We start from the raw sequence: 14,626 nt of genomic DNA on the forward strand, positions 1-14,626 counted from the left end.
GAAATGGAGATGACCACCACCCCCCAGAGTCGGACATGATTAGACTTAATGTCTGGGGAAAGTATTACCTTTACTAGCTGGCAACAGACTATTCCCTTCCCCAAATGCTCATAAAAGCTTGAAATTATGGATTTGGAATACAAGGACTGTAAATATATATTTGTATACAATATATGTACACATGAAAAAACACATAGTACAACCAAATACTTCTTCCATGGAACAGCACCCAAGCAATGCAATTTATTGATGTTTATTGTGCTTCTACAAGCAAATAAGATTATGTATTCAGTTTAAACACAGATTGAAGGTCTGTCGCTTTAAGCATATCTCATCCTTCACCAATAATTTGAAGTCAGATTTGTATGCATTTCACACAGTAGGGAAAGGTATGTGCTAGATTTTCACCACTGTTAAAATTTTATTCAGACAGAATACTCCCAATGAACACAATCTGATGGGACTGATTTATTTTAAGTCACCAAAATGATTAAGACTTGAACTGCATATTTGCACAGCTATTATTCCTTTCAGATCAAAGTATGTCTTATAAGGATTGTGCCCTACATCATCTACCTTTGGTTTTTTCATTACATACAATATGGTCTTAAAATAAGCTTTGCACATTATAACCTAATTTTTGGTGTCTCTTTCAGCTATACTGCATTTTTCCATATCAAAGACAATATCTTCATTCACTACAAGTGAATCTTTTCCATCATCTTTTCCTTTTCTGAGAACCTTCAAACATTTATCAAGTCTTTTCAGGAACACATCAACGTCTTCTTTTGTTATTCCAATGGCTGAAGCAGCATTGAGGTATGCACAAGGATAGTTGTTTGTATGGGCCATAAAGCCTTCAAAAGTGTAGCCGCTCACTGTTTGGATATTCCCAAGTGGAACAACCCTAAAAACAGATAAAGCAAGATTAAACATAGTACGTGAAAACATGCAGGAAACATGCAATAATGTGAACCATGAGGGTTACAGGTCAATAGTGAAGTACATACTCCTTGACCCCTCAGCAACATGAAACCCTTCATGCTGATGAGATAGGATTGTTGTTGTTGTTGTTATGTGCTTTCAAGTCATTTCATACCTAGGTTGACCCTGAGCGAGGGCCAGGTAAATGACCTTGGAGGGCTGTATCCAGTCCCCGGGCCGTAGTTTGAGGACCCCTGGTGTAGACCAACAAATGGTCTGATTCAGTACAAGGCCATTTCCTAAACCAGTTCTGCTAACTTATATTACAGTTCTCAGTGCATGTTCCTGGATGTAAGCCTCTCTGTAATCAGCGAGAATTCATTTTGAGTAAAGTCTAGGATCAGCCAGTATATCCATTTAGTTCTGCTAGATTCTAGACACAATTTGGAGACTGACTTCTACTGCTCAAGGGATTTTGACTCAATATGTTTCTGATCTCAGACATCAACAGAGGTACTCACCTTGCCCCAGAAACTTGTCTGGTGAAAAGCATTGATCCAAGTTGCGTAACAGCTGTACCATTCTGTTCAGATAACTCTTTCAGTGACATTGCTGAAAATACACATAGCTGTGTTACTTTGACATATTACACTGGCCTACACACATTCTGGTGCCTCAAATGTTGGACCTGTTTCTGGGTATATTTGACCTGTTCATTCCAAAAATGGCACCAGTTTTCACTACTTTTTGAGATATAGAACACATGCTATACTAGTCTTCATCTGCTTGCCCACAGAAAAGCAAGATAACCATATCTAAGAAACCAGAGGTGATGCAGTCTATCCAATGCATTTTTCTGAATCAGTGCTGAAAGAACCCCCAAAACAGGCCAAAAAACCAGGACATCAAGATTTTTTTTGGTTGGGCTGTGTTATACATGACAATTTCTAACAACTGAAATATACTTTACAATATGTTGTCGAAGGCTTTCATAGCCGGAATCACTAGGTTGTTGTGAGTTTTCCGGGCTGTATGGTCATGCTCCAGAAGTATTCTCTCCTGATGTTTCACCCACATCTATGGCAGGCATCCTCAGAGGTTGAGGGGTCTGTTGGAAACTAGGCAAGTGGGCTTTAAATGTCTGCGGAATGCCCAGCATGGGAGAAAGAACTCTTGTCTGCTTGAGGCAAGTGTGAATGTTGCAAGTGGCCACCTTGATTAGCATTTAATGTCCTTGCAGCTTCAAATTCACACTTGCGTCAAGCAGACAAGAGTTCTTTCTCCCATCCTGTACATTCCACAGATATATAAACCTCACTTGCCTAGTTTCCAACAGTACACGTGAAAGGTATTTGGGAGTCTTAGCAGACCTCAAGCTGAACATGAGACAACAGTACAATGTAAAAGCTCAAAAAAGTCAATGTGATTTAAAGCTGTATCAATAGAAGTATAGTGTCTAGCCCAGATATGAGTAAACTTTGGTCCTCCGGTGTTTTGGACTTCAACACCCACAATTGTTAGGAATTGTGGGAGCTGAAGTCCAAAACACTTGGAGAGCTGAAGTTTGCCCATGCCTGGTCTAGATCAAAGAAAGTCATACTACCACTCTATTCTGCTTTGGTCAGACCTCATTTGGAATACTCTGTGTAGTTCCTTCATAGCAGCAGGTTGGACTGGATAGCCCTTGGGGTCCCTCCCAACTCTAAGATTCTAGGGTTCTTCTACATCCGATGATGCTGTCATTACCTAAAGAGATAGGATTGTGGGGTGTATCCAGCAATCTTTCATTGTAGGCCTCTGCTAATTTCTTCACCTCGCTTGAAAGGTAGGAAAACATTTCCTAAATGTAGAAGAAATGGCAACTTTTAGTCTTATTTGCTGCTCTTTACATCAGGTTTCACTGTTTTCAGTAATACTATCAAACATCCCCTTTAGAACAATTAACTGAAACAAAAGCAGCAGCAAAGGAGTTCAAGGCACAACACCAGAAAACAAAGGTGTAAGTACTTCAAGGCAGATGATGTAAAGGAGAAAACTAGGAACCTGACAAGTAGGAAATTTACATCAAATGATTTTGCAAAACAAGGTAGTGGCATAAAACCATAAGTAAGAAAACCAGGGATGAAATAAGTTAACTGATCAGTACCGTAAGCCTCAAAATCTATCAGATGCAAATGTGTCAAATCCATAGCTAACCTCTATTTTAAAATCTGGCATTTAGGAAGACCCCAAATACAAGTATTAAAAAAAATGACAACTCCCAAGAACAAGATGGACAAAGAGAAAGAAAAGGACAAGGAAAAGAAAGGTACAGGAAGGAAGGACTCCCTCCCGGAAGAACAGGGCGCCAAGGAGCCGAGTACAAAGGACCTAATGAAGGAAATACTAAAGCTGCAAGCAGTCGTCACTAAAATGCAAGAAAATCAAGACAAACAAAATAACACATTTAAAGAGGAATGGAACGAAATGAAAAAAGACCTCAAAGAAGACCTTCAAAGTGCCTGGAAAAAAGACATAACAGAAGTAAGAGCAGACATGGACAGTCTAAAACAAGACAACAAGAACTTAATGAAAGAGAACAAAAACTTAAAGGACCAACAAATAGATTTAAAAAAGAAAATCAACACCTTGGAAGAAACAGTATCCACTCTTAAACAAAAACAGGAGAATCAAGAAATCCAGGACAAAGAATATCAACTAAGAATCCGGAATTTAGAGGAAGTTGAGAATGAAAACATCAGAGAAGTGATAACAGAATTGATATCGCAGATATGGAAGAAAACAAAAGAGATAACAGAAACTAATATTGATCGAGTCTTCAGAGCCCACTCCAACTATGCCAAAAAGTACAAAGCTCCAAGAGATGTGGTGGTGAGTTTTGGGAGGAAGAACGCCAGGGATGAAATACTGAAAGAGAACGCGTCGAACCCAACATACTACAAAGGAAAGAGAATCGTGGTCATGAAGGAAATACCTTTTTCCATTCTAGAACGTCGACGAAAATATTCCTTTCTGACTGAAGAATTAATACGAAAAAACATCAGATTCAAATGGGAAAAAAAGACGGGATAGTGGTAACATGGAACAACACAAAATACTGGCTCACTTCAGAACCTAAAGCCAGAGCTTTCTGGGAGAAGATGCAGAAAAATGAGAACACAAACAAGCAAGGCAATAGTAACACCGACTGCAAAACAGATACCCCACAAGAAGACTACAGTGAAGAAGATGACAGCGATGAAGAAACCCAACCCGGACAAGACATAAGAAGAAAAGGGAGAAAAAGACCAAGAAAGAAGTCACCAAAAACACAAATACAATACTCTGACTCGGCAAGAGTAAGTTCGGAAACGGAAAAAGAAGCAGAAAGAATCCATGACCCCGAAAATTAAGATTCTCAGTCACAACGTTAACGGCCTAAATTCACCAAATAAAAGAAAGAAAATTTTGCACCATCTAAAAAAAGGGAAATATGACATCATTTCTTTACAAGAAACACACATCATACAGAAACATAGCACACTATTAGAGAATAAAAAACTAGGGAAATTGTACCAAGCTTCTAACACAGAAAAGAAAAGAGGACTAGCAACCTATGTAAAAGAAAACCTGACCTCCGAGCTAGCTTTCAAAGATCAGGAGGGCAGGATGTTAGGAATAACAGTGGAAATGGAAGACAAAAAGGTCCTAATTTGCAACATATACGCGCCCAATGGGGGCAAGAGTAGTTTTGCTGAAAAATTAAAATCCAAAATAATAGACCAGGAATTTGACGAGCTCCTAATAATGGGTGACTTCAATGGTATTTTAGATAAGGACGAGGATAAATCCACCAGTGCAGGAAATAGACCACGAAAAACAGCAGGGGAGTTACCCATTAGCTTCAAAAAGATCATGGAGGAATTTGAATTAATAGACATCTGGAGACATCAGCACAAAAATGAAAGGGACTATACTTTCTTTTCCAACAGGCACCAAGTATGGTCACGAATCGACATGGCCTGGGGCTCCAAAGTGATGCTTCCAAAAATAACCAAAACAAAAATACTCCCAATACTAAACTCCGACCATGCTCCGTTAGAGATAATGATGGAGGAAAAAGGATGTAGGACATTCAGCTGGAGACTAAATGAAGGTCTAATAAAAAGGGAGGAAGATCAAAAGAAAAATAAAAAATTACTGGAAGAATATTTCAGATTTAACAAAGAAAAAGACACTAAAATAGAAGTAATCTGGGATGCTTGCAAAGCTTATATGAGGGGTCACTTAATTGAGCAAAACACAAGAAAAAACAAAAGGAAAAAATTAGAAACAGAAAAATTGGAAAAAGACCTAGAAACAATAGAAAAGCAGCTCAAGGAAAACCCCTCCAATAAAAAACTAGGTCACCAAGCAGAGATAATAAGGAACCAAATACAAACAATAAACCTAGAAGAACTAGAAAAGAAACTAAAATATGTGAAACAAGACTATTTCGAAAACGCTAATAAAGTGGGGAGGTGGCTATCAAGAAAGCTAGCAACAAAAAAAGCATCACAGCAAATAACAAAAATAGAGGAAGGTGGGAAAAGCCATTACAGCACAAAAGATATATTAGGCAAATTCGAACAATATTATAACAAATTATACAAAGCGGACAACATCTCGGAAGAAAAAGTAATGGAGTATATGGGAAAACAAAAAATAACAAGACTGACAGAAGCACAGAGGGAAAAACTAAATAAGGAAATATCTATAGAAGAAATAAAAAGAACAATCAAAAATTTACCAGCTAATAAAGCCCCAGGACCGGATGGCTTCACGCCCCTATATTATAAGATATTCCAAGACAGCCTGACCAGCCCCCTACAAAGAGTAATGAATAGAGTAATGAACGAGGGAACAATACCAGAGACATGGAGAACAGCTACAATAACATTAATCCATAAAAATAAAACAGACAACACATTGATGAAGAATTATAGGCCGATCTCGCTCCTGAATGTAGATTATAAGATCTTCAGTAGTATACTAGCATCAAGATTAAAAGAGGTATTAAATGACAGGATTGGAGAAGAACAGACGGGGTTTCTGCCTAAAAGGCAAATCAGAGATAACCTAAGAACAATAATGAATGCCATAGAATACTACGAAAAAAACATCCAAAAAGAGGTAGCATTCCTGTTCCTAGATGCCGAAAAGGCATTCGATAACGTCAACTGGGGTTTAATAAAAGCAACATTGAGGGAGATGGACATAGGATATGGTTTCAACATGGCTATTGAAACAATATACTCAAATCAAAATGCCAAAATAAGGGTCAACGGCCAGACATCAGCCAATATAACGATCAATAAAGGAACAAGACAGGGATGCCCCCTCTCCCCGCTACTGTTTATTCTAACGCTAGAACTTCTCCTGTCAAACATAAGAAATAATAAAGACCTGAAAAGCCTAAAAATAAACAAACACTCCTATAAGATAAGGGCCTTCGCCGACGATCTAGTCTGCATAGTGGAGGAACCAGTGGAAAACATAGACAAGTGGTGGAAAGAAATAGAATCATACGGGGAAATAGCCGGGTTAAAAATTAACAAGGAGAAAACACAAATCCTAATCAAGAATATAACAAAAGAAAGAAAAGAAATACTACGAGAAAGAGCAGGGGTAGAAATAACAACAAAAATAAAATACCTAGGAATAACGATAACACCTAATAACATACAACTCCTGAAAAATAACTATCAGAAAAAATGGACGGAAATAAAAGAGAAAATGAAAAGATGGGAACATCTAAATCTCTCCCTACTGGGCCAAATAGCGGCAGTGAAAATGAACATCTTGCCCGAAGTGCTATACATCTTTCAGATGCTACCAATACTAAGATCACTGTCAATCTTCAAAATATGGCATAGAGACATCCTGAAATTTATCTGGAGAGGAGGCAAACACAGGATAAATTTCAAAAATCTCACTGACGACAAGAGAAGACGTGGTTTGGGCCTCCCAAACCTCCAGTTGTACTATGAAGCAGCAACCCTCAGTTGGGTAAGGGATTGGGCGACGTTAGAAAAAAGGAAACTACTAGCGCTAGAGGGAAACGAACTGGCAAAAGGCTGGTACCAATATTTATGGAGAGGGAAAGCAAGGACGGAGAGGAACTTTAAAGACCACTTCATAAGATCCGCCCTCCTGAAGATATGGAACAAATATAAGGAGAGGTTTCACAACAAAACTCCCCTCTGGTTTTCACCCAGTGAAGCTGACCATAGAAGAGAGGTGCCCAGAGAGAACTGGCTCACATATAGGCAAGTAATAAAAGGGAAAGGACAACAAGTCACACTTAAATCCCAGGAGGAGATAAATCAAGTAGACACGACCATCTCATGGTTCCATTACTATCAAATTAAGGAAAATTTTGAAAAAGATAAAAAACTGGGCTTTGAGTCGGAAGAAGTCTTCTGGGACAAGATAATAAAAACAGAATCAAGATTAATAAAAAAATTATATCAACAATTACTAAAATGGTCAACGGAAGAGGAACAGGTGAAGGATGTGATGATAAAATGGGCCCAAGATCTAGGTCGTACAATAATTTTTTCAGAGTGGGAAGAAGTATGGTTAAGAAAGCTAAAGTTCACATACGCCACCGATCTAAAGGAAAACTGGCTAAAGCTCTTTTATAGATGGTATCTAACACCAGCACAAGTGGCAAAAATAAGTCAAGGAAAAAAGGACGGAAAATGTTGGAAATGTAAAAAACGGAAAGGAGACTTCCTCCACATGTGGTGGAAGTGCAAAGGAGTCAAAGCTTTCTGGCATAAAATTCATAAAACAATGGAACTAATCTTACAAATCAAATTCGAATTTAAGCCAGAGTATTTTCTACTGGGCTTAACCGACTTTGATACAGATAGTAATACAAGTAAGCTATTCTTTTTGATGACAACAGCAGCAAGAATAAAATTGGCACAATTCTGGAAGGATAAAAAAACACCTACAATAGAACAATGGACAATCAAAACCCTAGAGATAATGAATATGGATTTACTGACCCAAAGATTGGCACAAAATAGATCCAAAACAAAAGAGACGAATTGGGATAAATTTTTAAATTTCCTGGAACAGGAGAACAAGGAGTTAAACATTCTTAGAATAACATAGATTGGATGAAAAACAAGCAATAACAAAACGAACAGTAAGAGCAGGAAGAGGAAATAATAAAAAATTAAAAATTAAAAATAATAATAAAAACAATAATAACATAAAAAATAAACAAATAAATAAAATAACAACAATAAAAACAAATCACGATATGTATAAAAAAATGATACATACAAACAAATAAACAAATTAACAAATAAAAACGAAAACACAAGAACCAAAACAAAATAAAGGGGACAATACTCAATAATAAAAAACAATAGAAAATAAAATAAGCAAAAACAAAACAAAAACAGAAAGAAGAAGGAAGACGACAGTCGTCCAAACAAAGAAGAAAACAGAGAGACACAATGTCTCGAAGGAAAAGTCCGGACCTGGAGACCCTGGAAGCACACTCCTTCAGTAGTGACCAGTCCTCGGGTCATCTACGTGTTCTTTTTTTTAACTGCCTACTGTCTTATCCCGCCCCCACCCCTACCCTTTCTACCCCTTCTTTTTCTAATGTTCTGTCCCTTCCCACCCACCCCCCGACGTTTTTTCCTTAATTCCTCCCTCCCCCTCCCTCCCGTGATGTTCTTCCTCCCTACCCCATCCAAACACACTGTTTCTCACGCTAGAGTTATATTGACTCATTTTATTAAAAAATGTAACCTTAAATCTTAACCTTTTCTACTTCTTTCCTATCTAGCTCCACTCTTAGGAGCACATTATTCTAAATAAAAACAATTTGAAAAAAAAAAGAAAAGAAATGTAACTGTTTGCATTTTTTTCTGTATTGCGAGCACTAAATTTAATGCAGATATAAAATAATATTTTCATACTAGAAAAGTATTGAACAACATTATACACTATAATGACATTTAAGTTTCTAGACTTAAAACCCAAAATGAAACAATGCTTTAGGCAAGGCTGGAAAAAGCAAAACACATACACATGCACAAAATGTATGTTTTGTATACACCTTGGTACTGTATTATTATTACTATTATTATTTAAAACATTTATATTCCGCCCTTCTCACCCCGAAGGGGACTCAGGGCAGAGTACAGCATATACACAGCAAACATTCAATGCCGGGACACAAATACACATACAATACACAAACATTAAAAACATTTATCAAAATATTAAAATATACCATTTAAAACCATCCTAGCCATCCGCATCAAATCCAATTGGCCCTGTCATCTTTCCCACTGCCGCTTCATTGCCCTGTCCCGAAAGCTTATTCCCACATCCTTCTAAAGGACAGGAGGGAGGGGCCCGACTTGATCTCACCAGCAAGAGAGTTCCATAGCCGGGGAGCAATCACTGAGAAGGCCTTGTCTCTCATTGCCCCTAATCGTGCCTGTGACAATGGCGGGACGGAAAGCAGGGCCTCCCCAGAGGATCTTAATCTCTATGATGGTTCATAGGGGGAGATGCGTTCAGACAGGTAATTTGGCCCGGGGCCATTTAGGGCTTGAAAGGCCAAGGCCAGCACTTTGAATTGTGCCCGGTAGCAAACTGGCAGCCAGTAGAACTGGTGTAACATGGGAGTTGTATGCTCCCTGCATGCCGCCCCAGTTATTAACCTGGCTGCCTCTCGTTGGACTATTTGAAGCTTCCGAGCAGTCTTCAAAGGCAACCCCACGTAGATTGCGTTGCAGTAGTCTATCCTAGATGTAACGAGAGCGTGGACCACCATGGCCAAGAGGCTTCTCAGTGGTATAGCAACCAGGGAGGGCATGGAGAGGGCAGTCATTTGATGGTAGTAGGAGAATGGGACATCATGGCAGCTTCCGGAAGTGAAGTGATAGCTGCTCTTTTCTCTTGGATGCAGAAAAGCAGATGTGCATTGTCCAAATTACCTGCATCCCCAATATCCCCTGCCATTAGATGCCTTGGGAGCCATGAATAAATGCTGAGAAGCTGCCTTAAATTTAGGAAGGGGGGGGGGGGAAGAGCTCTGTAACTCTGTTTGTGAAGTGTCAACACTCTGCAGCCATCAGGCAGGACTGTGACCCAGATACAGCTGGACTTCAGCAGAATAGGCAATGCTAAATCTCAGAAATCGCAAACCGGTGGGAGGATCCTACTTTCCCTATCCTTGTGGTAAACAGTGTCTTGAACCCCTATAGCTTGAGAGGACAGACAGGATGAGATATTTTTCTTTGTGGAGGGCAGGGGAAGATGTGCGTTGTCAAGTTCTGCTGCAGAGATAACTCTCCCCTCTGCAAGATACCGGCTGGGCTCTTTTTGATATGAGCTCAACTAACCTGCAATAAGGTTTGATGTGAGGATAAAGCAAGAAAAGGGAGGAAATTATTCTGGGTTTTTTTTAGCCTGACTTCTTTTTTGAGTAGGTGTAGTGGAACCAATATAGAAAAGAGCACTCAATGTCAAGCTATAAATAGCTCCTGCTGAGAACATAATAGCTCTGCCTCAGCCTTCACAGAGCAAAAGGCAATAAACCACCACTATTAAATTTTACCATTCAGAAAGGTGCACATTTGAAGTATGCTACCGAGAGAGAAAAAGAGAGAGGAGGGGGTGGTGGTTCTTATTTCTAAAACATACCCGGTAACAAAAACATATTTACAACATTTAGAGAGTCGTGTTTGTGAAGCAGAACCACATCTTCAGGAAACAACTCCGCTTCTCGATTTAGGGGGTTAAATATTGAATTCTTTCCTCACTAAAGAATTCACTCCTTGGTATTATGCAAGCCGAGACGCAGTGCAGCTTATTTCTTATAAAAAGAAATGCAAGTAAAAGCCTGTATCAACAAAAACATAGGCGTAAAATGCATTAAACTGGCTATAGAATTCAAATAGTTTAAAAGATCCGTTTGAAAGTAATTGGATAAAAATCACACAGAATGCTGAAAAAGCCCCTTTCTTATATAAAACAGTCAGTTCCCAAAGGCTGGTGGGAATAAAAAGGTATTCCCATGCTGATGATAGGACAGCAAGGATGGTCCCAGTTTGGCCTTCCTAGGAAGAGAGTCCTATAGCCTAGGAATAGCCATTGGGGAGTGTCCCCATCCACCTAGGGCTCCCAGAAAATGTGAATACAAATGGAAGAAATAAGTAATACTGTATGACCCCTGTATCCACAGGGGATATATTCCAATACCACCTCATTCCCGTGGATATCTGAAACCATGGATAATAATGAACCCTATATGGGTAGTCACAGAGTTACAAACATCCAACTCACATACGACTCATAGTTAAGAACGGTGGTGAGACAACTAATTCTTCCTTCCACAACAAGCCATTTTTTTTTTCAAAATCCAACTCTCACAGGAACAGAAAGTGAGGTTTTTAAAGGCACAGGGTCAATCAATAAAGCTTTATAATCTAGCCAGTAGAGGAGCCCCCAATAGCACAATGGATTAAAACCCTCGTGCCGGAAGGACTGCTGAATGACAGGTCAGCGGCTCAAATTGGGCAGAGCGCTAACTCCTGTCAGCTCTAACTCCTTATGTGGGGACATGAGGAAGCCTTCTTCTAGATAGTAAAACATCAAACATCCCAGCATCCCCTGGGCAACGTCCTTGAAGACAGCCACTTCACTCACACCAGAAGCAACTTGCGGTTTCTCAAGTCACTGGTGACATGCAAAAAAATCCCCCAAAACTAGCTGTAAATCTGATCCTTCAATGAAGATGTGCAAAAATCATGTATAGCCAATGTATTTCATATCTTTCTAGAAAAGGTGGAAGGGATTGGCACAGTAAAATCAATTTGGGTTGTTGTAGGGTTTTTTTGGGCTATATGGGCCATGTTCTAGAGGCATTCTCTCCTGACATTTCGCCTGCCTCTATGGCAAGCATCCTCAGAGGTAGTGAGCTTGCCATAGATGCAGGTGAAACGTCAGGAGAGAATGCCTCTAGAACATGGTCATAAAGCCCGAAAAAACCTACAACAACCCAGTGATTCCGGCCATGAAAGCCTTCGACAATACATTAAAATTAATTTGTTTTTAAAAATATGGCCACCAGTCCTTTGTGAAGAATCATTAGGGATTTCTGATTTCCACATTCTTGGGTGCCATTCTTATTTTTCTGGAGAAATTGCAAGAGCTGCTCCTACTTGAAAGGACAGCCAACTATCACACAAATTTCTCATGAGATTGCTCACAGTCTTCCCTCTTCTGTATTGAAGATTAAGGAGGAACTACAGTTCATTCTACTCCCTGGAAAGTCCTGTAATGGTTGTAGGAGTGCCTTCCTCCTTGGTTTCTGCCCCTCACAGAGCTTATTAATGTATCTGTGTTTTCAAAGTTAGAAACCAACTTTTATCTTAGCGGAGATGAAATGAGCTGTAGCTATTTCATAACCAAAATCTTCCTCTCTTCACAAACTAATGGGAGATTATTACTTTTGTGTCAAAAAATTATAAAACTGATAAAACAGAAGAAGCACAAGTGGATAAATAATTTTAGACCAAAAACAGGCAACAGTGACCACATTGTCTGTAGCCTCAAACAATTCTTCCTCTGTACATAAGGCAGGACATTGTGGACCAAGCATACTGATATGGAGTTTTCTCTTCTACTCCAGTTACACAAGGTGGAGGATTCTTTTAGGTAGTGCCATTTTGCCAGGTTGTCTTTTGATCTGCCCACTCCTCTTTTGAGTCTGTTTAGGTACTTCCAAGTTGCCTTTTCTTGGTTTGCCCCTGGAGGAAGACCCTCATTGGGGGGGGGGGGGGAGGGCATCCAATTGGGATTTCCTGGCTTAGCTGCCCAGATAGATATTCTTGCTATTGTTGAAGGAACATTAAGAAGAGTGGTGGTTCTCCTGAAGCTTTTCCTTGATGGGAGGTAAGTCCAGCATAGGAACCCATGCACTGATCTAGCACATTGGTCTCCTAGATGTAAGCTATGTGTAAACGGGGGGATAGTCTGGCCAAAGCTTTTGGTTCTTTATTTCACCTTATATAATATTTCACTAGATAGAATCATAGAGTTGGAAGAGACCTCGTGGGCCAACCAGTACAACCCCCTGCCAAGAAGCAGGACAATTGCGTCCAAAGTACCCCCTACAGATGGCCATCAAGCCTCTGTTTAGAAGGAGCCTTTTAAACAGAGGCTGGATGGCCATTTGATATGCTACTGTGTCCTGCCACACCACTATTTAGGAATCATTGGTCTTGTATCTTGAGATTCCTATAGCAACTTGAAACAAGGAGATGGTACAATGAATGTCAACTGGTTTCATTCTGCTTCGAAAGCAGCAATCAAACAATGGCACTGAGCCATCAATCAAAGTGATGTACATTTTAAGTAACATCAAATCACTTTGCTTCTGTTTAATTACATCCAAAAATAGCTCTATACCTGCAAGAGGGGGAAAACACTTTCTAGATTTAAAGATGCACAAGAGTTGGAAGACATGAAAACAGAATTAATAAGAACATGACTAACATCCCTCAAAGAAGCAATCGCAACATCCCTCACAACACACTGAAAAATCAATGATGCAATATTAGTTGATATACTGTCAAAGTAAGTCAATTATGAGGCTACTCTAAGTTCCACAAAAGCACTTCAGTTATAACTGGCGGGGGAAACCCAACGTACAAAGTAAAGCTACTGTTGTTATTGCTTCCCATCTTATTGCTGTGTGTCCTAACTGCATTTTGATCTGCAACATTAAATGAGGCTTCTCTGAACTATCTTCATCCGTTCAACAGGTCGTTTATTTCCTGGCTGCCAGACAAGAGCTTTCAAAAATGATTATCTTTCATGGACCCTTTTGACTCTCTGCTTCCCTAGCTGCCTATCATTCTTCATTTAAACGTTCCACAAGCTCAAAGAGTACAGCTCAGTCTCAACAGATGTGGAAATTTGCACCTTCTGAGATATGCTGACAGAACAACCATATCTTCCTTTGACTGGTTAGACATGTCTTTGGCTTTCAGGGCAACACCAAGAAATTCACTGGAAGCAGAACAACTGGGGAAGAACTGCACACATTAGGAAAAAAGTGTTTCCCAATCAGAAACACACAAAACAGAGAAATGTATTTTAATGACATGGAATTCAGTGTGGGCAGAAACTTTAATGTGGTACAACTCAGGACAGGTTCCTGTCTTCACTTGATTCTGATGTATTAAATGAAAAAGTTATCTGCAAATATGTAAGTAAGTGTCACAAATATTTACAACAAGTTATAGACACATGGGGCCATGGTGGCACAGCAGGTTACACTACTAAGCTGCAGAACTTGCTGACTGAAAGGTTGGTGGTTCGAATCCGCGGGATGAGGTGAGCTCCCATTGTAAGCCCCAGCTTCTGCCAACTTAGCAGTTTGAAAACATGAAAATGTGAATAGATCAACAGGTACTGCTTCGGCGGGAAGGTAACAGCATTCCATGCAGTCATGGTTGGCCACATGACCTAGGAGGCATCTACGGACAATGCTGGTTCTTCAGCTTAAAAATGGAGATGAGTACCATCCTAGAGTTGGACATGATTAGGCTTAATGTCAAGGGGAAACCTTGACATTAAAATGCATTGTGAATGACACACATAAAAGGGGTACAGAAGTAATGCTGTATTTCTAAGT

General features: G+C 39.5%; 1 protein-coding gene across 2 annotated transcripts in view; it reads right to left on the reverse strand.

The window, feature by feature from the left end:
* Nucleotides 1–207: 207 nt before the first annotated feature.
* SEPSECS (Sep (O-phosphoserine) tRNA:Sec (selenocysteine) tRNA synthase) overlaps nucleotides 208–14,626 on the reverse strand; it is a 40,499-nt gene continuing 26,080 nt past the window's right edge. For both annotated transcript variants that reach the window (XM_060777870.2, XM_060777871.2), the window contains exons 9-11: nucleotides 2,671–2,764; nucleotides 1,446–1,536; nucleotides 208–907 (exon numbers count right to left, since the gene is read on the reverse strand). In XM_060777870.2, coding sequence (XP_060633853.2) covers nucleotides 634–907; nucleotides 1,446–1,536; nucleotides 2,671–2,764 — 459 coding nt within the window. In that variant the 3' untranslated portion in view covers nucleotides 208–633. The remainder of the gene's footprint in view (nucleotides 908–1,445; nucleotides 1,537–2,670; nucleotides 2,765–14,626) is intronic.

This window comes from Anolis sagrei, chromosome 5, assembly GCF_037176765.1.
Source record: "Anolis sagrei isolate rAnoSag1 chromosome 5, rAnoSag1.mat, whole genome shotgun sequence".
Taxonomy (NCBI): Eukaryota; Metazoa; Chordata; class Lepidosauria; order Squamata; family Dactyloidae; genus Anolis; species Anolis sagrei.